This window comes from Tiliqua scincoides, chromosome 14, assembly GCF_035046505.1.
Source record: "Tiliqua scincoides isolate rTilSci1 chromosome 14, rTilSci1.hap2, whole genome shotgun sequence".
In the NCBI taxonomy this organism is placed as follows: domain Eukaryota; kingdom Metazoa; phylum Chordata; class Lepidosauria; order Squamata; family Scincidae; genus Tiliqua; species Tiliqua scincoides.
Genome location: NC_089834.1, coordinates 2,264,315 through 2,287,400, shown reverse-complemented (window position 1 = coordinate 2,287,400; position 23,086 = coordinate 2,264,315). Strand labels below are relative to the sequence as shown.

The 23,086-nt window shown below is 52.3% G+C and overlaps 1 protein-coding gene and 1 pseudogene across 1 annotated transcript; one reads left to right on the top strand and one right to left on the bottom strand.

Annotated features, from left to right (window-relative positions):
* Positions 1–434: 434 nt before the first annotated feature.
* SMARCB1 (SWI/SNF related, matrix associated, actin dependent regulator of chromatin, subfamily b, member 1) lies at positions 435–9,494 on the bottom strand. The gene is made up of 10 exons (XM_066609740.1): positions 9,359–9,494; positions 8,575–8,686; positions 8,448–8,477; positions 7,803–7,932; positions 7,182–7,319; positions 6,289–6,416; positions 5,038–5,204; positions 3,920–4,110; positions 1,857–1,988; positions 435–783 (listed from the first exon to the last, which is right to left on the bottom strand). The coding sequence occupies exons 1-10, from the start codon at positions 9,449–9,451 to the stop codon at positions 744–746; spliced, it is 1,161 nt and encodes a 386-aa protein (XP_066465837.1). The 5' UTR covers positions 9,452–9,494; the 3' UTR covers positions 435–743.
* Positions 9,495–15,853: 6,359 nt separating this feature from the next.
* On the top strand, positions 15,854–22,472 carry LOC136634537 (solute carrier family 2, facilitated glucose transporter member 9-like; annotated as a pseudogene).
* Positions 22,473–23,086: the final 614 nt, after the last annotated feature.

Below are 23,086 nucleotides of genomic sequence, written 5' to 3'. Positions count from 1 at the left end.
GCTGACAAGGCTGCCAACTCAGCTTGCACAGAAACCAAACAATGGAAAATCATTACAAGAGAAAGGGAGGAGGGGAGAATAACGGGTGAACGACATCAGGCATTCGAGTGTGTTGGGGCTGGGAAGGGGGAAGAAGAGAGTCAAGTTGTCTCCTCCACAAACCACAAGGTTTCATCTTGAGGTTCTAGTATTTTGTTCTTGGTTTTAATACCCTTAATATTTTAAGACAGACTTGTAGCTGGATGAGGAAGTGGGCAAGGCTTCATTCTTGCTGTTTGCTGGGCACAGGATCCCTCCCCAAGCACTGACTGCAGTGCCAATCTACATGCCATGCAAAAGGAGTCACTGCTACAGAACTGGCTTGCAAGAGAAACAAGACGGGGGCTAGACTTTGACGCCAGGAAAAGGAAACCAAAAATGCACACCCAGGATACTTTTGAGACACCAAAACTGTTACTTGCTTCTTTAATTAAAAAGTTGTCCTAAAAGTGGGGGGAGGGGCAGGGGAAGAGAGATCAGGGCTCAGACAGCTGCCACAGAGTTTTGGCTGGACCCTTGTTCAACAGCCGGCCACAAGGCAGAGGAAGCACAAGTCACCTGTCCTCCTCTGGTCTGCTGAGCCAACAGAACGCCGGCACTACCAGTCCTGGGGCGGATCAAACACAGCCAGGCAGAGGCTTGGCTAACGCTCGGTCCTTCAGGAAGGCCATCTGGAGGCTGGAACACTCGTTGCGTCAGGAGGGCTACCAGGCTGGAGCTGTGTTGGCCAAACGCCTCATGCGCCTGCAGGAACAACACACAAGCATGAACCATGATGCTGACACTCTTTTGAAACAGGCCAGGACACGTTTACCTGTCCGCACACCGTGCAAATCTCCCTTTTCAAAACCCAAAAATTTCAGGTCACCCATGGCTGTTCAGAAGGCAGTGGCTTGAAGAGCAGGCCCTGCCCCGTGTCATGCCAAAGTGGCTGTTCCTGCCCCAGGCAGCTGAGCTGATCAAGAATATTAAGAGCATAAAGCAAGGGTTCCCTAAGTATGCGTTGCGACACCTTAAGGAGTTGCAGCACACTCACAAGAACTGTGGGGTGTCCCCACCCCAGTGGCACCTCCTACCTGTTCCCCTACGCACCACCATGTTGGATCTCTTGAGATCCTAGATGGCAATGCCCAAAACTCATGAGATTTTGGTGCCACCATCTTGTGACTCACAAAATCTCACAAGCTTTGGTGACCACCATCTTGGATCCTGGTGGCGCCCAAGCTGAGCTTGGAAGAAGAGGCTGTACAGGAGTCATGATCCAGGTAGGTTTAAAGAAAAAAAATGATGGCCAAGGAAAAAGGACATGCCCATTGCAGCTACGGAAGTACACCTCCTTTCCAACTATCAGCTGCTGGGCAAGAGTCCCCCTCTGCTGGTCAAGAGTTTACAGGAGATGCAATGCACCACTGAGCAGAGAGACTAGAGAACTGTCCCAGCATGGCAGACGCACCTTCCCACCACAGTGGGTTCTGTGCAGCTGGCTGAGCACTGACACCCGTGAGATATAGGAACAGCAGCAACAGAAGGAAGGAAAGTTAGCTAGGACGTTGGGCGCTGGGCGGAGTAGGATGCTTGCTTGCCCAAGAGCCAGGTGGAACACGAGCTCCCACCTCTGAAAGCCTTCTACTGGTGCATTCTAGGAAAGACCAGGTCTTTCTCAAAAGACATGCTAAAATTCGGTGAGGCCTCCAGAGAACTTTAACCTCTCAGAGCACAGAAGGAGGGGGGGGGGGAAATTGGCCAATGAATGGTACTTTGGGAAAGGGGTGTTAGGCAAAGGACAGAACAACATCCATGCAAGCAGGCAATGGCACCTCGTGTTTCTGTCCTGGTCCCGGATCTTCTTCTCCATCTCTGCATCTGTCAGGGTTTCCAGCAGAGGACACCATTGGTCGGCATCCCCCGTGTTCCGAATGGCAATCTCCACCGTCGGCAGAGGGTTCTCGCTGGGGGGAGGGCAAGAGAAGAGAAAGGCAGCTCAACACACTTCAAATCACCTTTCCTAGATTTGTTTCCAGTCTAGAACAGGGGTGCTCAAAGTTTTTGGCAGGAGGGCCACAACATCTCTCTGACACTGTCGGGGGGCCGAATTAATTTTCATTTCAAATTTGAATAAATTTACATAAATGAATATATTAGAGACAGAAAATGAATGAATGAATTCAATCCAGTTTACGATTCCATTCATCCTAATAAGGGGGGGGGGAATCTTCAGGCCAGTTTATGATCCTACACACAAATGGAGGGGGGAATCTTCCACACACATATACTTGCCTGCTCACCTGCCCCCTCGCCCTCCCTCCTTCCCTCGCTTGGGCTGCCTGCCTGCTTGCCCAGCTGCCTGCCTGCCTACCTGCCTGCCCATGTGCTGCTGCTGCTGCCTGGCCAGCCAACCAGCCCTCCCTCCCTCGGGAGGGAGACGTGCTGCAAGCTGGGCTGGGCTCCCCTCCCTCATGATCTCTCCCTCTCTCTCCTCCCCCCCCCCCCCCCGCTCAGGTTGCAGGAGGGGAGGGGAAGGGAGCTGAGCAGAGCCAAATGGAGCTGCTCCCAGCCCAGCCCATGGGCAAGGAAGAAGAGACTAGCAGGCAAGCACAGGGTCTTTTATAGTGGGAAGTAACGCGAGACCTGCAAGTCTCATGTTATCTTCCCATTATAAAAGGCCCTGCATGCCGGCTGGGCTCATCATTTCTTTGCTGCCACTGAGATCAGCGGCAGCGAGGGAAAGCAAGGCACGGAGCTCGCACAGTGGGCCAGCGCAGGCTGGAGTGAGGGCCGAGTGCCCATTGGAGGTGGGAGGACCCCCTGGGGGCCGGATGGGGACCCGCAGTGGGGTGCAAGTGGCCCGCGGGCCAGGGTTTGGGCACCCCTGGTCTAGAATAATGTAACATCAGAACAGCCCCACCAGGTCAGGCTAGAGGCCCATCTAGTCCAACCTCCTGGATCTTAGTGGTACACCAGATGCCTCCAGGAGCACACAAGACGACTGCATCCTGTTGCCTCTCCCTTGCATCTGGCATTCTGAGATGGGCCTACTTCTAAAACCAGAAAATTGTGTAGACCCACCATGTCTTGTAACTTATGACGGACTTTTCTTCTAGAAATCTGTTCAATCCCCTTTTCCAGGCATCTAGGCCAGATGCCATCACCACAGCCTATGGCAAGGAGTTCCACAGCTAAATTACATGGTTCACAACTGATACAGGTAACAGGGACTGATGGAGTGTAGCAAAAAAGCTAGACACGTCCAGTCAAACTGGATGCAAAGGCTCTTTAAAGCGTCCTTCCAGGGAGAGGCAAACTTTCCAGCTTTCCCCCCAACACTACTTCTAAAAACTAGGCAGCTGCACATGTCCATCACAGCTTGTCACCTGTGATGGACTTTTCCTCCAAAAATCTGTCCAATCCCCTTTTACAAGGCATCTAGGCCAGAAGCCATCCCCACATGCTGTGGCAAGGAATGTCTTTTCATTTCGATCCAGGCCCAGCACGTCAAGCAGCTGTTATGTGTCATGAAGGCTGCAGACTGTGGAACCCTTACGAACTGGGCAAAGGACACCTTCAAAGTGGTGTCCTCTTATCTCCAGCAGGGGGGCAGCAACAGTCCCTCTGCACCCCAGGATGGAGTGTTTTCCAGTGGCTGTTGCAGGTGTCTCTTCTGTTCTTTAGATTGTAAGCCCTTTGGAGCAGGGAACCACTTGATTGATATTACTATGCAAACTAGTTGAAAAGAGGTATATAAATGTCCTAATATTAATCATCATCTCAGGCTCTGCCACCATGCCAAGGAAGAGCACCCTGACTGCAGTCAGCAGATCCAAGTGCATCTGCAACCATGCCAACACTCCCGCCATGCCCCCTCACCACCATGCCCCCTCACCTGAATGCGTACGTCTTCTGGTGCCAGCTCAACTGCCCCCGGATGCTGTATGCGATGGTGGTGACAAACTCACCACCCAGCCCGAGCTCTGAGCACAGCTTCAGAGCAAACTTCTCTGGGGAGTTCTCCTTCTCAGACATGTCCCACTCAAACTGGTCCACTAGGGAAATGTTCCCCACATGGATGTTCAGCTGGAGATAAAATGTCACAGGTGAGCATCCATCCAATGGCCCCCAAAACAAAACACAACCCACATGTGGAACCAAGGAGAAAACCAGCTGGCAGCCCAATCCTGACCTCTGCTGGGGCAGCTGGGCTATTCTTCCCATGCCGTATCCAGTGCAGGTAAGAAGCAGGTTGGAGGTCTCCTCAGGTAAGAGAAAATTTTCTTCATTACCCTAATGATCTAGCCTGCAGTGGGGCTACTCAGATCTGTTCCAGCTATTTAGCTGGTACAAGTCTAAGAAGCCCCGTGTAGGGCTTCTAGGCCTGGGAGTGAGGATAGGATACGGTAGAGGCTTCCTTTGCCAACACCCCCTCCTGGGCCTGTCCCCCTTGTTCCACCCTCCCCTCACCCAGAATTCCCTCCTGCCTCTGTTCCACCTTCCCCCCAGTACCTGCACCTCTCAGCACTTCACTCACCTCTGCCAGGGATTAGGATCCAGCACTGGCAGGATGGCATAAGCCCTTCCACCAACACCGCCTACTCCCGAGTTGTCACAAACGCTTTGTAGCATGTTTGCGGCTGTTACGCCAACACGAGCAATCAACAGGATTGCACTGTGAGGAAATTGTTCTCTTCCCAGAGCTCACCAAATCAGAATGAAACCCGATTCCTTTCTTTTCACAAATCAATCACCTTCCCTCATAAAAGAGCTCTGAGCCCAAAGGAGCAGAGCCAAAGAGGGCAGCAAGCAAGCACATGGAACTTCTAGTGGCCACACAGGCAGCATCAGAAAACACACCCAGATGCCATTACTGTGACTCCAAGTGCCTCTTCACTGGGCAGGGCTGACCCTCTGCACTTCTCATGGGGAAATGGCTGCAATGAGCTCCACTGCCCCCCACCCCACAAAGCTGCCCAGAGAACCTCCCCAATGACAGCTAGCTCTCCTTGCCTTGATAATGACACGCTGGTCCGACTGGTCCTCCAGGATGCTGTCTGTTGGGTAAGACTCAATCTGCTGCCTTATTGCGGAGGCAATGGCTGGGACAAAGGTCAGGGGATTCAAGTCCAGGTCATCGCAGAGTATCTCTGAGAACATTTCTGGGGTCATCAGTTTTTCTGACAAAGGCAAAAGAAGTCCAAGTCAGAATCTCAGCTGCCGCCCAGCAGCTACCCTAGTCTAAGATGATTTATTTTATCAGCCTACAAGAACAAAAATCAACATCTACAACCATCTCCGTAAAATAATTAAAATACAGTGGGCCCTCGGTATTCATGGGGGATCCAGTCCTGGACCCCCACAGATACTGATTTTCATGGATAATTGAATCAGTGGAGAGGACTACCCCAAAAATCCAGAAGTGCTTTTCAGAAGCCACCAGCAGGCTTTCTGAGGTGGGGGAAGGCCACACATGTCCTCCCCATGTCTCAGAAGGCCTGCTGGAGCCTTCTGAAAGGCACTTCCAGTTTGATGAAAAGACGGAAGTGCCTTCTAGATGCCTCTGGAAGACTTCCTGAGGACTGGGAAAGCTGCAGGAGCCGTGAAGCCCTCCAGGTTGGGTTTGCACCTGCACTGAGTCAAGTCCGTGGGTCTCGAACCTGTGGATAAGGAGGACCCACCGCAAGAATGCACAAAATCAAGATGTAGCTACTCAAGAATTATCTTCTCTTCAGAGAACCCACTTCCCAAAAAGTGTGCTCAGGGTTGCAGCCTCGGTTTAAAAAGCCATTTCCACTGAAGGAGACATTCCTTGTGCAGCAATACTTGCAAAAGTCTTGCCGGATAAGGCCCATGTAGGTCACAGCACAAGGGCCTCAGACTCAACAACCTCCTCCTCCAGCAACCTCTGTGGCTTCTGCAACCTCTGGAGTCAAAAAAGGGCAATGGCATCAACCCTCCTGCAACACCACATTCACAAAACACTTCCCAGCAGCATCCCAGCTGCACTGCAGTCCAGACTCCTGAATGGTCTCTCCCAGCAGTTTCGTGTCAATGTCAAATGGTACAGCGACAAAAAGAGAGCTCCAAGGTTTGTACCTGGACATATGCAGTCTGATCCTTGGTCCACCTCACTTGCTGCGTACATTGGTGGGCTGCAGCCCTCCAGGCATTGATAGAGGCCTTTCCCAGCAATGCCAAGGACTGAACTGGGGACCTTCTTGTCATGCACTTACCATTCCCCCCCCCCCAGCATTAAAGTACCGTTCATGTTCCATGTGAAAGCATCTCTCAGTTTCTGCCCATCTATTTCCATGTCCAGTCGAATCGGAACCAGCACTTCCGGCTGAGAGGCGTTCTCGTGTATCACAGCTGGGTCATGGTCATCAAAACTGAAAGACAAGGGAGGGGTAGAGGACTGTTAAACGGGCTGGGATGAGGCTCTGCATGTGGGTGGGGGGAGAAGCAGAACTTAACATAAACCGGTTAGTAAGCCAAGCCTAAAACAGAAGAAAAGGGTATGCTTGAGCATGTGCAGAATGCCAGTCGTACGTAGGCCCAGATGGCATGCTTCCAGACAGGTAGCAGAAAAAGCTTTCTTAACAGACCCTAAAAAGGTTCCCAAAATTTAAAGAAAGCCTGTTCGCTTCACAGCCACACCAGCTTCCTTTGATTATTTATTGAGGTTCATTTTCTGCCAGTGCTTTGACCTGCTCAGGGTTTCTCTTTTGTTCCTGCAGCAGGAACTGAACCTAACAACTGAATACTTTTTAATCTTGGTAAGTCACCATAAGCCAGTGGTTCCCAAACCTTTTAGCATCAGGACCCACCTGAAAAAAGGTGACTTACTTTACCAGCTGCTCAGACTTCTGTGGCTATAATGGTGATTATGCAGCAAGTTGGTGCTTAATCCTTGATGCACAAAGCCTGTCGGCTTTGCAAACCACCAAAATTGGGTTGTGACCCACTGGCAGGCTCTGGACTCATAGTTTGGGAACTGCTGCTTTAAACCCTACTGAAGACTAGCAAGATATACCTTTTCAAGATTTTCAGGCCAGCCACCCTGTCCCCATTTTGCAGACAAAGAGCAGGCACTGGGGTTCCAAAGTTGCCATCCAGGGCTCCTTGGTCCATAGAGACTCTCTACTACCACTTACCAGAGTGGGAAGGTCCGCTTCTTGTCTCTACCCATTCGATTTCTGTTAATGGTCGTGGAACACGGCACAGCATCAAGATGGTGTGAGCTGTTGGGGAGGGTGGGAACCCACTGGCTGTTCCTTTTTGCTTTCTGTTCTCTGAAAAAAAAGGTTACCAAGAGCATGAAAAAGTGTCCAAGCTGATGCGTTTTTGTAGCTGGTTCTGTTGTGCGTGAAAAGACTTTAGGGCTAGACTGACTCCTTTGCAATTTTGAGAGCCAGGATGGTTTAGGACTGGGAAGATCCAGGTTCAAAGCCCCACTCAGTCACAAAGCTTCCTGGGTGACCTTGGACCAATCACTCTCTCTCTCTCTTTCTCTCTTCTTCACAAGGTTGTTGAGAGAACAAAGGAGGAGAGGAACCATGTACACCACCCTGAGCTTCTTGGAGAAAGGATGGTATAAAAATGTGGAAAATAAAATAATAATAATATAATAATGCAAAGATACTGTGACCTCACATCACAAACAAGGCATGCAAAACACACAAGCCAAGGTATCTCTGCTAGCAAAACCAAGGACTATGGGCTCACTTTGGGTTTCCTCCCCACCCCAGTCTGAACGAGTCATGTCCCCTTATTACCTAAGGTAGGTGGGGGGCTCTGTGCTGATCGACACTGCCTTGTACTTCTCGTCATTCCCATCCAAGATCTCTTCAACCTCAGAAGCCTTCAGGAGTGTCACACTGGTAGCCAGAGTTGTATAGCCATGATCTGGAACAAGGAAAAGAAACCACACTGTGAATTGCAGGGTGCCTGCCACCGGGGGGGGGGGGGGGGGTCTGCAGAAGCAGTTCCCCCTGTGCAGCTGAGAGAAGGGCTAAAAACCTGGGTGGCTGCACGCTTCAGTTTGCTTTAGCAGGAGCAGAGTCCTGCTGCTCAAAGGAGGAGACACAAGGTTCCTTCTGGCCAACACCAGACTCTGCAGCAGCAAGAGGACCTTATCGTGCAAGGTAAAGAAGACTTATCGGAGGCAGGCTTAAGGAGCAAGATATGCACCTAGCATAGGGCAGGTCAATGCAGCGGACAGAGCTGGCAGCCAAGCCCAGCAGCCCCACCATGGCACGACTCCTTGCCTCTTAAGGCAGGGAGTCCAGAGGCAAGGTCTCCTCTGGAAGGTCCTTGTCAGCCAGGGCTTGCCCAGCAGCATCCCCTGGCGTGCGGGGAGCCACCACCAGGCAGCCCCTACAGCCACAGCAGCAGGGTGCGAGCGACGATGCCAGACTCACATCTCCGGGGGCTGTGGCTCCGCTGTGACTCTGCAGGGGGGAAGAGGAGGGAGAGATCGTTAGAGAAGTCAGGGCCGGTGCTGGCAGCTCACCCACCCCAACAGCCCCCCCACCCGGCAGAGCTCACCATGTGAGGAGGCCACAATTTTCTTCCGCTCCTCCACCGTGGCCAGCCGCCTCCAGAGTGACGGGTAGCGCTTGTACAGGGAGCCACGGAACATACGCAGGTAGTTGCCCACCTACAAGGCAAAGCCAACCCCGGGGGGGGGGAGGGAGTGGAAGAGAAGCTTAGCACTCCACCAGGTGGGCCAGAGACCAACCCCCCCTGCCGGTCTGCTGCCACTTTCCAGCAGATAATCCATCCCAGGCAGGTGGAACTCACGGCCACTGGATAGGGAGAGACATGCCCCCTCCTGAACTCAAGCCAGTCCCAGGGGTGGAGGTGGGTGGGGAGCGGCTTAGCAGGACACCAGGCAGGCATTCCAGCCCGCTCCGCCTGCCTGTCTTCCACCAACCGCCCATCAGATATTCTGACCTAGGCAGGTGGAACTCACGGCCACTGGACAGAGAGGGGCAGGTCTCCCTGCCCCCCCCCCCGCACTCAAGCCAGCCCAGGGACTGACAGGCTCCCCACCCACCCCCAGGACCGGCTTGAGTTCAGCAGGGCTCAGCAAGGCACCAGCCTGCTGTCCTGGGCAAATGGAACTCACGGCCATTGGACAGGGAGGGCTGTGCCTCTGGCCCCGCCCCGCCCCGCCCCTTGACTTGCAAGGGCCCCCTCCCCCCTTCAAGCCAGAGCTGGGGGTGGGGGGAGGCTCAGCCCCCCTGCCCTCCCAGCAGACAATCAGCCCCGGGACTGGTGAACTCGCGGCCACTGGAGGGGAGGAGCGTGCCCCTTAGCCCCTCCCCACCTCGGAGCCGATCATGAAAAACTCCCCGTCCTCCTCCAGCTGGAACTTGACGGGCTTCTGCCCGAAGGTCTTGCTTAGCGCCATCATCATCATCGCGAGGCCGAGGAAGACGCGGCGGCGGCCTGCTCCGCGGTGCCAGTGCGCATGCACAGCCCAACCGGCGGGGCGAGGACCCGGATCGGCCGCGCCTTTTGTGGGCGGGGCTTCTGCGCGCCCAGTCCAAAGGGAGGGGCGGGGCCTCTCGTCGTGCTTCAGGCCCCGCCTCCCTACGGGTAGAGCCTGTGTGTGCACATCCCGCATCCGCCTCCAGAGGGAGCCCGCGCCCAGCAGTCGGAGGCTGGCGCGGCGGTCCTAGCGCCTGCCAAGTACCCTGTAAGGGATGGGCTCCTTGGCGGCTATCCAGTGGCGTCACTAGGGTTTGCGTCATCCGGTACGGGATACCAGCGCGTCACACACACCCCATGAAGTGAGCGGGGCAACACCCCAGGTGGTGGGCGTGGTGATGTACCGTCACTCTGCCCCCACTGGTTTTTGGGCTGTACCTTTTGATAGAACAAAGATAGAACACATTCTGCATGAAATTACGCATTGATTGATATATATTTGTATTGGCAACCTTCAGTCTCGAAAGACTATGGTATCGCGCTCTGAAAGGTGGTTCTGGCACAGCGTCTAGTGTGGCTGAAAAGGCCAATCCGGGAGTGACAATCCCTTTCACACCGGGAGCAAGTACAGTCTGTCCCTGGTCTGTCTCCCTGGCTATGGGCCTTCCTTCTTTGCCTCTTAGCCTCAGACTGTTGGCCAAGTGTCTCTTCAAACTGGGAAAGGCCATGCTGCACAGCCTGCCTCCAAGCGGGCCGCTCAGAGGCCACGGTTTCCCACTTGTTGAGGTCCATCCCTAAGGCCTTCAGATCCCTCTTGCAGATGTCCTTGTATCGCAGCTGTGGTCTACCTGTAGGGCGCTTTCCTTGCACGAGTTCTCCATAGAGGAGATCCTTTGGGATCCGGCCATCATCCATTCTCACGAAGTGACCAAGCCAACGCAGGCGTCTCTGTTTCAGCAGTGAATACATGCTAGGGATTCCAGCACGTTCCAGGACTGTGTTGTTTGGAACTTTGTCCTGCCAGGTGATGCCGAGGATGCGTCGGAGGCAGCGCATGTGGAAAGCGCTCAGTTTCCTCTCCTGTTGTGAGCGAAGAGTCCATGACTCGCTGCAGTACAGAAGTGTACTCAGGACGCAAGCTCTGTAGACCTGGATCTTGGTATGTTCCGTCAGCTTCTTGTTGGACCAGACTCTCTTTGATATATAACATGCTGGTATTCCTCCAAACTGTGATTTTAGTGATTTTGGCCACTAGTGGTGCCACACACACACACACACCCCCGGGGTGTCAGCTTACTAACACCTTATTGCAGCAGTTCTCAAACTTTTAGCACTGGGACCTACTTTTTAGAATGACAATCTGTCCAAGACCCACCAGAAAGGTCATGGTGGAAGTGACATCATCAGGCAAATTAAAATAAATAAGTATAAATAATTAAAGTAAAACAATTAAATAAGCAGAAGCCAGCCCTGGTCCACCAAGTGAATTTCCTCTGTAGCCTGACTGCAATAACACCCCCCCCCCTCCAAAATCAGTAAGGTTTTCAGTCCCACCTAGTGCCCAGTTCAATTTAAGAACGTCTGTTTAAACCAGATCACTGTCAGGATCCACTTGGCTTTGCAAGTCTCAAAAAGGTTCACCTTATCAGCTGACGCCTCTGTTTTGATCCTTTTTAGTGGGGGGGGGGGGGAGGCTGCCTTCTGGAGCACTTGTTTGGCTGCAGGTGCATAGGATCAGGAGCATTCTCATAGCCTTGCACTCTCCTTCACCTGATCTTCCACACCAGCCAAGGCACATTTGCTTACAAGTGAGTAAACACAACCATGAGGCCTTCATTTAGCTTTCCATATGGCTCAGTACATTAGTCTCCTTGGAGAGAAGGACTTCCTTCTCAGGTGTTGGGGCTGCATTCATTGGATCAGAACCATTCTGGTGCCATTGGATTCCTCTCAGCCTGCCCTTTTCTATGGACTAAGGCACGTTCACCTACTCGGAGTAAATGCGCTATATGGCTCACTTTCACTTTCCATAGGGATCCATGCATTTTTTGTTCTCCAGTTTTTTGGCCATTACTTTTGATAGAAAGGAGACATTTCACTCAGGTTTTTTGCAATGCCTTCCGCTCGAAATTCCGCATCCAACAGTATATAACATGATGGGGTTACTCCTAACCACTGCGTTTTTAGCGCGTCACCCTGTGCAGTTCACATTCCCCCCACCCCTCTAGCAACGCCACTGCAGCACTATCCCATCCACTTTCCTGGGAGTAAGCCTCATGGACTATAATAGGACTTACTTCCAAGTAGACATGCACAGGAGTGGGCTCTCAGGCTACAGTCCTGTCCACACTTGCCTGGGAGTAAGCCCCACTGACCATACTGGGACTTACTTCTGAGTAGATGAGTATAATAATAATATAATATACAGTATTTATATACCGCCTTTCTTGGTCTTTATTCAAGACTTTATTCAAGGCGGTTTACACAGGCAGGCTTATTAAATCCACGCAGGGATTTTTACAAATTGAAAGAAGGTTCTCTCTTTCAAAAACCACCACATTCAAGCTGTTACACTCCGATCTGGTTTAACATTCTGGCCTCCATCCTCCCACGCTCCGAGCAGATGGAACAGCTCAGCTGCAGCTTGTCAGCTGCTTCAAGGTCGCACGGTGCCGGTGGCCTTGAACTGGCGACCTTGTGGATGTTAATCTTCAGGCAAATGGAGGCTCTACCCTCTAGACCAGACCTCCTGCCTGGGAGTAGGCTTGGGCTCTCAGGCTGCACTCCTGTGCACACTTTCCTGAGAGTAAGCCCCATTGACTCTAATGGGACTTACTTCTGAGTAGACGTGCATAGGCTCAGCTCTAAGGCTGCAATCCTATACCCTTCTCTGGAGCAAGCCCACTGAACTCAATGGAACTTGCTTCTGAATAGTGATGCAGAGGATTGGGCTGTAAGTCCCATTTCCTTAGGGGGGCTTCACTCCCAGGAAAGCATGAAAGGGTTGCAGCCTGGGGGGTGGCTTCAGGGCAAGAGCCAAAGACCTCCAGCCAAGCCCAGCAGACCTTCCTGGCACTAGTGCAGGGGCAAGAGAAAGGCCTCCTCCTGCCCAAGCCCACCACCTGTCCCAAGGGCTCCTAAGGCCATGGCACGTGGTTCTTTCAAAGTCCCCACCCCCCACAAACAGGTTAAATCTAGGCCCAGTCTGAACCAGTTGGAGGGCTTCCACTGCCTCTCTGCGACTGGTGGGAAAGGAGGCACTTAGTGGGAGGAAGGAATCTGAGCTTCAGTAGCCAGGGACAGCAGGCAGCCCCACACACCACACAGCTGCTTTGCTCCCAGCCCTCCCCCAGGCAGCTGCAGGACACCATCCAAAGCATGCGCCTGCCTACATGGCTTTGCCAGGACAGGCGAGTGACTCTGGGAGTGCAGTGCCTGCTCCAGGATATGGACTCTGTCTGCAGTGGCTCTGGGCGCAATCCTAACCCACTTTCCAGCAGCCACATAAGGGCAATGCAGCTTGAGGTGTGGGAACCAACATCCCTTACTTTGAGGACGCCTCTGCGGGTGCCCCCCAACTGCAACTGCTGGAAAGTGGGTGAGTGACTTGGAAAGGCCCTGGCCAGTGGTCCCCTCCTTTTGTCTGGCAGAGAGAATATAGAGCCCAATCCAAGAGACTCAGAGCTCTAGTGAATGGAGTTGACTCCCAGGAAAGTGTGGATGGGAAGGCAGTCTCAGATGTGGCTTTAGAAACCAGGCAAACTGTCAGGGAGCAGAAATGCCACTCTCCAGAGGCAGTGCCTCCTTCCTGTGGGGCAGCGCACACAAGGTTGGCAGGGCTGTTGCAAGGGACTGACTGGATGTTGGCAGTGGTGGGGCCAACACTGATGAGGCATAACCTCTTCCAGACCCACCTCCAGCAGCGTCCTGCTGCTGCCCGAGGCAGGCATCTTACAGGCCCCTGTGAGACTCGCCCCCCCTTCTATACCTCCTACTGGCACCTGGGCTTGGGAATGGGCGAAGAGGGACCCAGTTCTGCCCCGGGCAGTCAGGGGGAGGGAGGGCACCTGGCTGGGGGTCTTCAGCCCGTTCCGCGCCTCCTCCAGAGTAAGAGGACCCAGTTCTGCCCCGGACCTTCAGGGGCGGGAGGGGGCTGGAAGGGGGTCGCTCTTCGCCCAGCCCGAGGAAGGGGCCTGGCTGGGGGTCCTCAGCCCCCCCGCAAAAAGCGACCCGGGCGACATGCCCGTGGGTCTTGCCCCCTCCCCGTGCCGCGTCCGGTCTGGGGTGAGAACCAGCCGCTGCCCCTCCAGGAAGGCGCGCAGCGCGGGGGCCAGCCACAGCCGTGAGAGCTCCACGCTTATGACTCGCCTCCAGCGTGCGCGGGGCGGGGCTCGAACCTGCGCACGGCCCCTCCCCTTGGGGACCGAGCGCCGTCCTCGCCCGCGGGGCCACACGCAGCGGTGAGCGCCTCCTCCGCGCGCCGCCCCTTAAGGCGGAGCCTGTGACGGCTCGTGGGCGGGGCCGGGGGCGGGGGCGGGGCTTCTGGTCTGGACCTGCTCCCGCCCTGAACTTGCTCCGGTGCCTGGACCGCGGGCGAAGGGCAGGGGGGTCGCGGTCCTCACACTGCACCGCGTGGGGGCCAGGCTGCCAGGGGCAGGCCTGCCACACCTCCCTGGGAGGGAGCCCCACCGGCCACACTGGCACCTGCCTCTGAGGAGACCTGAGGAGATATGCTTGGGATCATTAGGAAGGGTATTGAGAACAAAACGGCTAATATTATAATGCCGTTGTACAAATCGATGGTAAGGCCACACCTGGAGTATTGTGTCCAGTTCTGGTCGCCGCATCTCAAAAAAGACGTAGTGGAAATGGAAAAGGTGCAAAAAAGAGTGACTAATATGATTACTGGGCTGGGGCACCTTCCTTATGAGGAAAGGCTACGGCGTTTGGGCCTCTTCAGCCTAGAAAAGAGGCGCCTGGGGGGGACATGATTGAGACATACAAAATTATGCACAGGAAGGATAAAGTGGATAGAGAGATGCTCTTTACACTCTCACATAACACCAGAACCAGAGGACATCCACTAAAATGGAGTGTTGGGAGGGTTAGGACAGACAAAAGAAAATATATTTTTACTCACCGTGTGGTTGGTCTGTGGAACTCCTTGCCACAGGATGTGGTGGTGGCGTCTGACCTGGACGCCTTTAAAAGGGGATTGGACAAGTTTCTGGAGGAAAAATCCATTATGGGTTACAAGCCATGATGCGTATGCACAACCTCCTGATTTTAGAAATGGGCTATGTCAGAATGCCAGATGCAAGGGAGGGCACCAGGATGAGGTCTCTTGTGATCTGGTGTGCTCCCTGGGGCATTTGGTGGGCCGCTGTGAGATACAGGAAGCTGGACTAGATGGGCCTATGGCCTGATTCAGTGGGGCTGTTCTTATGTTCTTATGCGCAGGGCGGCACTCTCAGGCTACAGTCCCGTCCACCGTCCACTTTCCACCGCGATTTTAGCATGTCACCCCCCCCCAGTGCGCGTCACCTCCCCTGTGCGCGTCACCCGGTGCAGTCCGCATGCCCCGCAGCTCCCTAGCAACGCCACTGGCTCCACAGGATCCACAGTGCTCGTGGAGGGCTCGGCGTCTTTTGGTTGGCGGTAAAGTGAGTAGCCTGCTTCCCTTACTCGGGAGAAGGGGACGAATGCCCCCTTCTCCCGAAACGCCTCCTGCAGTAGCCCAGGGCACGTACGATCCGGTGGCAGCCATTCTCAGTGCCGCCGAGCCTGGGCGCCCCAGGCAGCTCAGTACTGGGCTGTTAGTAAAAATACTGATTTTATTTTTTTGTTTAGAAAAAAAGTTCAAAATGTCTGTTTATGCAGGCAACCAGCCTGCCCCCTACAGAGAGGCGACTAAAGCATTCCTGCTTCCTGTTAATGTTCAGTTAGGGCCCAATCCTATCCAACTTTTCAGCACTGGTGCAGCCGCAATGCAGTCCCGAGATAAGGGACCCAATGTTCCCATACCATGAGGAGGCCTCTGACTGCTTCCCACCACAGAACGCAGTGGTACGGCTGCACTGGCACCGGAAAATTGGATAGGATTGAGCTGTTAGTCTCTCTCTAGCGTGCAGGCTGCCTGCCTCCACCTTTGGTTCTTCCGTTAAGCAAGAATATTAAGCTAGAAACACCTGTGCCTACAAGTGCTATACAAAACACAAAGGTATTATAATGGATGTGGGGGGCACAGGGTGTCCCCCCAGATCCACGAAAGTGAAACCATGGATATCAAATCTGCAGATACAGGGGAGACTTGTCTTGGTTGGCTGACATATGGGTAATAGAGTGGAGTGGCTTTTGAATGATGGTGCCCTGTTCATTCTCCCATGAAGCCATGAAAGACCTCTGAGGTGAAGGACTTCACCAAGCTGAGATGGAGGACATGATGAAGGAGAAGGCGGCCACCAAGAGTGCCAAGAACTTAGGCGTTCTGGACCTGATGAAGGCGCGATCCTTCCGGAAGCCCCTCTATGTCACAGTCCTGCTGATCATGAGTCTACAGCTATGTGGTTTAACTGCAGTTGAGTAAGAATTAGGCATTCAGAGCCAGGAAAATAATTCCTCTCCCTTGGGCGACATATACTTTCCCCATTGATGGGCACTCCCAGTGGATCGGTGGTATAGCTAAGGTGGGGCAAGGGGGTAGGTTATCACACGTGCCACGCCTGGGGGTGTCAGAGTTGCCTTTCTGAGGCCTTCTGAGGCCCAAGGAGGCCACACACAACCGCCTCAAGCCTTGGAAGGCATTAGTCTTGGGCCAAACATACTTGGCGGCCGTGCTAACTGCACACTGTTGCTGGTGCAACTTCTGTCATAGCTTAAGCCCACCCAGGCAACACTATGTTCACACAGCACCAATGTGGTGTCTCTGTGGCATCAGCATGACGTTGGCACGTCATCAACATGTCATCAGGGTGACGTAAGTGTGACAACCACAGAGCCAACTGCAGCATCCATCCAGCCCCAATAACAGCAGCCAGAGAAGTACCACCAGGGGGAGCTGAGCAGGGGGTAGAGCAGCTTCAGGACCAAGGAGTGGCCACCACTGGGGGCATCTCCCCTGCCAACCAGTAGGAATGAGCAATGCTGTAACAGGCACCTTCAACAACATGGGGAGTTGCCCCAAGGACATCACACAAGAATTCAGGCTCACACACACACACAAGATGACCCAAGAATGTCACTGCACCCCCACCATCTGCAAGAGCTCCCATGGCATCAGCAGCTAAGGGGCAAAAGCTAAGAAATGCCAGAAATCTCCATGACCCAGTTCAAGGTCCCTCTCCCTCCCCCACCCTGCTTTGACATGCCAGCGACAGCCCCCTATTCACACCCTCTGCCGGGTCTGGCTTTGTCTCTTCCAGATCTACTTCTACACCATTGAAGTTTTCCGCACGGTAAAGCTGGAGGAAGCCCTGATCCCTTACGTGGCGCTGGGACTCGGTACCTCTGAGTTCATCTCTGTGATCCTCTGTGTAAGTCCAACCTGACTGGAGCCAGGAAAGGGAGAGTCTAGATGCATGGGGCAGGCAGGGCTGGATTAAGCTAGTGAGGGGCCTGTAGCATATAAAGGGACCCCAATTTTTTTTAAAAAAACTACAAATAAACATTAAAACCAGCATTGCTCAAACTGTGAATTGGGACCTACTTGGAGAGTTGGAACCCGATTTCTGGTGGGTCCCACAGAGCCTCCAATGAAAACATGGGTGATGGAAAGATCAGATAACTCAAGCCCTGAGGCTGTACCAAAATCAGAGAGCTGCTGATTGTCCTGCAGACAGCTAAGCTCCTGCAGCTTCCAAAGAGATGAGCTCCTGCAGTTTGCAAGCTTATGTCAGTATAGGGAGATCAATGTTTGAGTGTCTTTTTTCTGATATGTTTTTTCTCCCCATCAGTGACAGGCAGTGGGGACAGGTGAAGGCTGGGTCACATAGCTAAGCCCCTCAAGCCTTGAGGCTATCCATTAAGGCTGCCTCATGATGAGAAATGGATCAAGTTACTCCTCCCAATAAATACGTAAATAAAAATATTGCTTGTAAGAATCTGATCTATAAAGAAATATTATTTCTTTATAGATCAGATAGGTGGGTCCTGATAGAGAGTCATTTTAAAAAGTGGGTCCCGGAATACCAGGTGCTATAGGCTTGTACCATAGTCTTTCGAGACTGAAGGTTGCCAACCAATCAGTGCTAAAAGGCTTGAGAACCACTGTATTAAAACATTAGGATTGTGCCCACAGTAAAGTTAAATCTGAACAAAATCATTTATTTGCATCATGCTATTCACAAAGTCCATAACGATGACGTCCCGTGCCAGATCATGAGATGCCGATCTCACCAGAGGTGACTGGCAAGCATTTAGTGTGGGGCCCTCAAAAATGCATATGCGACTTGTACGGGACCAGGAAAGGCCTGGGGCTGGCAGCCGAATGAAAGGACCAGCAGAGGAGAAGGCCAGATTGCAGCTTCCACTGTGGGAAGTCTGGCTTGCAATTGGGTCCCCAGGCACACCCCGTCCTAGTGCTGGCTACAGTCAGTGTGAGCCCAGTGGCCATGCTGTGCCAGCGCCGAGTAGGACTGGGCCAGCGCCAATCATCACCCCAGCCAATCTTGTTTTGTAATGTTGGATGTTAGAACATCATCACAAAAATTTGCATCATTTAGATCACGGGTGTCCAAACATTTCGACAGGAGGGCCACATCATCTCTCTGACACTGTGTTGGGGGTCGAAAAAAAAGAATTAATTTAAAATTTGAATAAATTTACATAAATGAATATATTAGAGATGGAACTTATATGAATGAATGAAGGCCTTGCACAAAGCAAGGCCAGCCTTTCCTTCACTGCCGCATCACAGATGTGAAACAGCAAGTAGTGGAGGGAGCCCTCGTCCCACAGCTCAGGTGAGAGGTGCAACAGTCGTCCTCACAGTGAGAGCAGTTGCATCAGGCCAGCATGGGCTCCAGCAAGTCTCCGGAGGGCCAGAAGCTCATTGGAGACTAGGGCTTCCTGCAGGCCGGATTGGGAGCCCCCTAGGGCCGCAAGTGGCCCCCGGGCCAGGGTTTGGGCACCCCTGATTTAGACTGTGGAAACATTCTGTCTTTTCATCTGCTGGTTCCTTGATGTCTTCTGGCATATCTAAATATTAGGGGGGAAAAGCCATACAACAGCTTGCTTCAAAAAGACTACCATGCTCAAGAAAAAAATGATATTTTTTCATAATATATATGAAGAGCATCACCAGTTTGTAACATCTATCATCTAATATTTGGCTGTTGATGGCCAGTACACATGCTGGACAAATCTATTAACCAAATCTATTTATTTATGAATTTGTTTGTCTGTAGGCCGGCATCCTTGATCCAACACTATGGGACTATCTGTCAACCCATAGCCCACATACCAAGGGGGGATGCGGGGGGAGGGCAAGTATCTTTAACAGCATTCCTACTTGGCTTCTCTTGTTATCTCCCATTCACATTACCATGTGTTAACATCTCTGGACCATATTATGGCTACATAAAGCTCTTGAAAGTGGGTTGAGCCTGGTGAGTGGGGAAGGGGCTGTCCTCCTCCTCCTGCACTGGAATATCTCCAAGTGTCACCAGCCAAGTCCCCCTGCCCCCCCTTCTCCTGAGCAACCACCTTCTGCTTTCACCCCCTGGAAAGGCCAGCTCAGTGGCCTTTCAGTTTGGGGGGCTGCCCTTTTTTTGCCTTCTTGTCTGATAAGCGTATTTTTGATCCAACCAGAGCTCCATCATTGACCGCTTTGGCCGGAAGATTCTCCTGTGGGGAGGTTTTGGACTGATGGCCATGGTGATGGCTCTCCTTGTCGTGACCCTCTCTCTTCAGGTAAGCCCCCCTTTGGACCATGCCTGGCTCCCAGCTCTCAGGTGGATCAGATTTTGGGGGAGATGGGGACAGAGCTTTCACTCCCTCATCTCAGCTAGGCAGTTGCAGAATAACTCCTGTGTTTGAGCACTTCTTGGTTGCTGCATCTTGAGTGCCATCCCCCCCCCCCCCAGCTGAGCCACAGGAGACCTCATGGATGGCAGGCGCTGTGGCCTCTGTGATAGCCATGGAAAGAATCGATTGTGCTTGGAATCTGCAGCCAACCTAGTTCCCCCCCCCCCCAAAAAAAAAAAAAAACAATTCCCTGTCCACTGGGCTGTGCCAAATTCTGCACAATCCTTCCCTACACATCCCAGCAACTGAAAATTGAAATTATACACATGATTTCAAGAGGAATAGTCCCAGACCAGGCAATCCTATGCATGTCTGCTCCAAAGTGAGCCCCAGTGGGGCTTCCTCCCAGGAAAGCAGGCATAGGATTGCAGCCAAAGTAAAAATAAATGTGAAATCCAAGACTTCCCTGACTTGCAATTGCAGCACCCTGCAGGCACCCTAGGAAAAGCTTTTCCTAGGAGTTCACTCCTTCTTGGCTGGTCAGCACCTTGGCTTGGCTGGGATCTTGCAAAACCCAAGGCACATCTCTTGCTCTGCCTTCTCAAGCCAGCTGGGCAGCTTCCCATTATCTCTTCCCTCAAATGGAAACAGGTTTGATCCTACAGTCTTCTAGAAACAGCCTTCATTGCCAAAGCATCCAGTGTTCCTACACCTCATATTCCTAGGTGTGGAGTGAATCTGGGCAACTGCTTTTTGCTGTGTGTTTTTTAAAAAATAACTTGCATTTACTTTTGCCATTGCCAGAACATCAAATAAAAGTAGGTTTCTGACCAGGTTCTGTGTCCAGTTGTATTGGATCTCTTCCCAGCTGGAGATGCCCTCTCATGGTGGCAATAGACCCCCTTGTTCCGTGGAGCACTTTTGGGTGGATTCAAGAGACCCTTATGTTCTGTGGCAGCAAAACTCTGCACACAGCAAGAAGAAATACCTTGACTGGATCAGTGGTACACCAACTTACCAGGCAACCCAGGGTGGCAACTCCATGTGTCACCCCCTCTCGTGACCCAAGAGTAATTGGCGGCGATGTGATGGTGTCACCCCATCACCACCAATTTTGGATGGTAGCAGCAATCAACTACCCTAAAAGTGGGCACTTTCAGCTCGGCCGAGTTTCAGGATAGCCAGTCGTGAGGAGGAGGAGGTGGTGGCAAGCCACCAGTCAAGCTTGGAGTGGCCGCTTCTTTACGCAGCCCCTTCTGGCACCCACTTCTGGCCAAGCTTGGAGCATCAGAAACGGGTGCGGTTGATCTGAAAAACACAAGAGGCAATGGCTGCCATCTTGGCCTGGGCTTCTTGTGCACCCCCCATGTGACACTTACATGTGGAACCCAAGGTGTCCTGTCCCCTGCTCGGCACGCCACTGTTCTGAACTGAGGATGAAGCCTTATATAGTCACAGCAATGTCAATTGGCACCTTCCCCCTTCTCTTCCAGGATCTCTTCCCTTGGATGTCCTACTGCAGCATCACTCTCATCTTCCTGTTTGTGAGCTTTTATGGACTTGGACCATGTGCGTCAGGTGGAATCAAGGTTTTAGGGAAGGGACAGACCAGGGAATGCTCAGGGACCGGCAGCCCTTTGCCCCTACCTAGACAACAAAGGGGGGATTACAGCAGGTTGGGATCAGGTCCAGGGGGGCCGGACGGGACCTGTGGTGGGTCTCCAGTCTCATATTTTATTTATTTACTTTTTTGGTGTTGTGGTATGAAAAGAGGTTGCAGACTGCTGTTCTAGAGGACTGCCTCCTGCTACTGTAGGTGGGGGAGGGAGCAGGTGGAAGGGCAGGAATGCTTTAATCAAATGGCTTCTGTGCCATCAGCAGTTTTTATTTGCTTGTTGCTATCGTGGTGCTCCTTCCCCCTCTTCTGACCCTTTTCCGTGCCCAACTATGCCAGTGAATTGGGACTGGCCAGGAAGGTAGGGTGCAGGCTGTCGCAGAAACAGCCCTCTTAATGGGAAGAGGGCGAGAGGGACTGCTTTGGGGGCAGCAGGAAGCAACCATTCCCAGGGACAACAAAGAGGTTTTATTTTGTGTCTCCTCAGCGGGCGCCATCTTCGCAGTCCTGCTAGAGATTTTTAACCAGTCAGCAAGAGCTTCAGCATTCATCATCACAGGGATCATCAGCTGGGTGGGCCTCTTCATGAACGGGATGTGTTTCCCATTCATCGTGGTGAGTCTTCCTCTGTCACTGAGCCTCAGGTGTGTGTGTGGGGACGGACGGACATCATAACTCCTGTTGTTCACTTTGCATCACTTCCTGTGTCCACAATTCATATCAAGTCCCCAGCGGGCCTGGTGATGGGTCACCTGCCCTTGAAGAAAAGACACAGCAAAATTGCTGGGTTGCAATGACTACCACTAAGGCTGCAGTCCTAGGGACACTTCCTGGGAGTAAGCCCCATTGAACACAATGGAACACTTCTGAGTAGACAGGTATAGGCTTGTGCTGTAAGAACTCTCTGAAAGAAAGCAATGTACTATAGTCATGATGAGAGCTCTCCAGGGTAGGCCAAAATCTGCAGGGTCTGTTCATTTCCGTGTGCAGGACCCATAGGGAACCTCATCCTCATCTCTGGTCTCTGTCTCTAGGAAGCCTTGGGTCAGTTCTGCTTCTTCATCTTCTTGGCTGTGCTCACTGGGGCAGCGGTCTTTGTGTACACCGTTCTCCCAGAGACAAAGGGGAAGTCGATTGCAGACATCACAGAAGAATTCAGCAGGATGCAGTTGAGAAAGAAAGGAACCCGGGAAGAAAATTCCCCCTGGAAGGATCACAGTCCCTGTACCAAGTTGTGATGGGTCTGGCAGTAGCAGAGATGAGAGCACTTCTTGGGTGGCATGGAGTCTTGTTGAGAGAAACGTGGTCCTCAAGAGTCTGCGGGCAGCTCAAGGGACCACCGGACGCCCCTTCCAGGGTTGAGACACAGCTGCAGCTGGTGGTGTCACCAAGGGGTGTGGAGGTTGTAGACTGCAGTATGTGACACCCAAAAGGGGGGGGTGACACCCAGGGTGACCGGATACCCTCTTTTTCCAGGGCATGCCCTGTTTTTTAGCCTTGTGTTTTGAAAAGAATTTAAGTGTCATCTAGCAGGCCCCTGCAGGCAGCATGTAGCATTCTTGTAAATAATACCTTGTATGTAATAAATTATATGTAATATAGTTTTAAATTCAATAATGATATAGTGTTTTAATTAACCACATGAAATTAATATGCAATATTTTTCGCCTTTATTTTGTTGTGTCCTACATTTTTCTTGATGTCCTACATTTTGGGGTGCTTTGTCCTCTATTGTGGTTATGACATCTGATCCCCCTGGGGCCACACAAGTGGCCAACATTTTGGAAACCTTTTGGAAAATTTGTACATATACATAATATCTCATGTTCTATAATTGGAAAGGTAATTTCATGCAGAGTGTAATGAAACAAACCTTGCTGAATTATCTGTATTCCATCAAACATTATGGCCAATTAACCAGAAAAAGAAAACACAACTGCCTTATGTAACAGAAAGCTCACAACTGAGCCATGAGACTGATTATTCCGAGAGCCAATGAGATGTTGTTATGACACAGCAGGGAACCAATCAGGTGTCAGTATGAGT

Bases quoted from the DNA above. Each gene is read 5' to 3' on its own strand.
- SMARCB1 (XM_066609740.1), bottom strand. From the start codon at position 9,451: ATGATGATGATGGCGCTAAGCAAGACCTTCGGGCAGAAGCCCGTCAAG. The intron at 5,205-6,288 runs GTACTTTAATGC...TGCCTTTGTCAG, and splicing joins TTTCACATGGAACATGAACG to AAAAACTGATGACCCCAGAA. The intron at 784-1,856 runs GTGCCATTGCCT...TTGTTCCTGCAG, and splicing joins GACCAGGACAGAAACACGAG to GCGCATGAGGCGTTTGGCCA.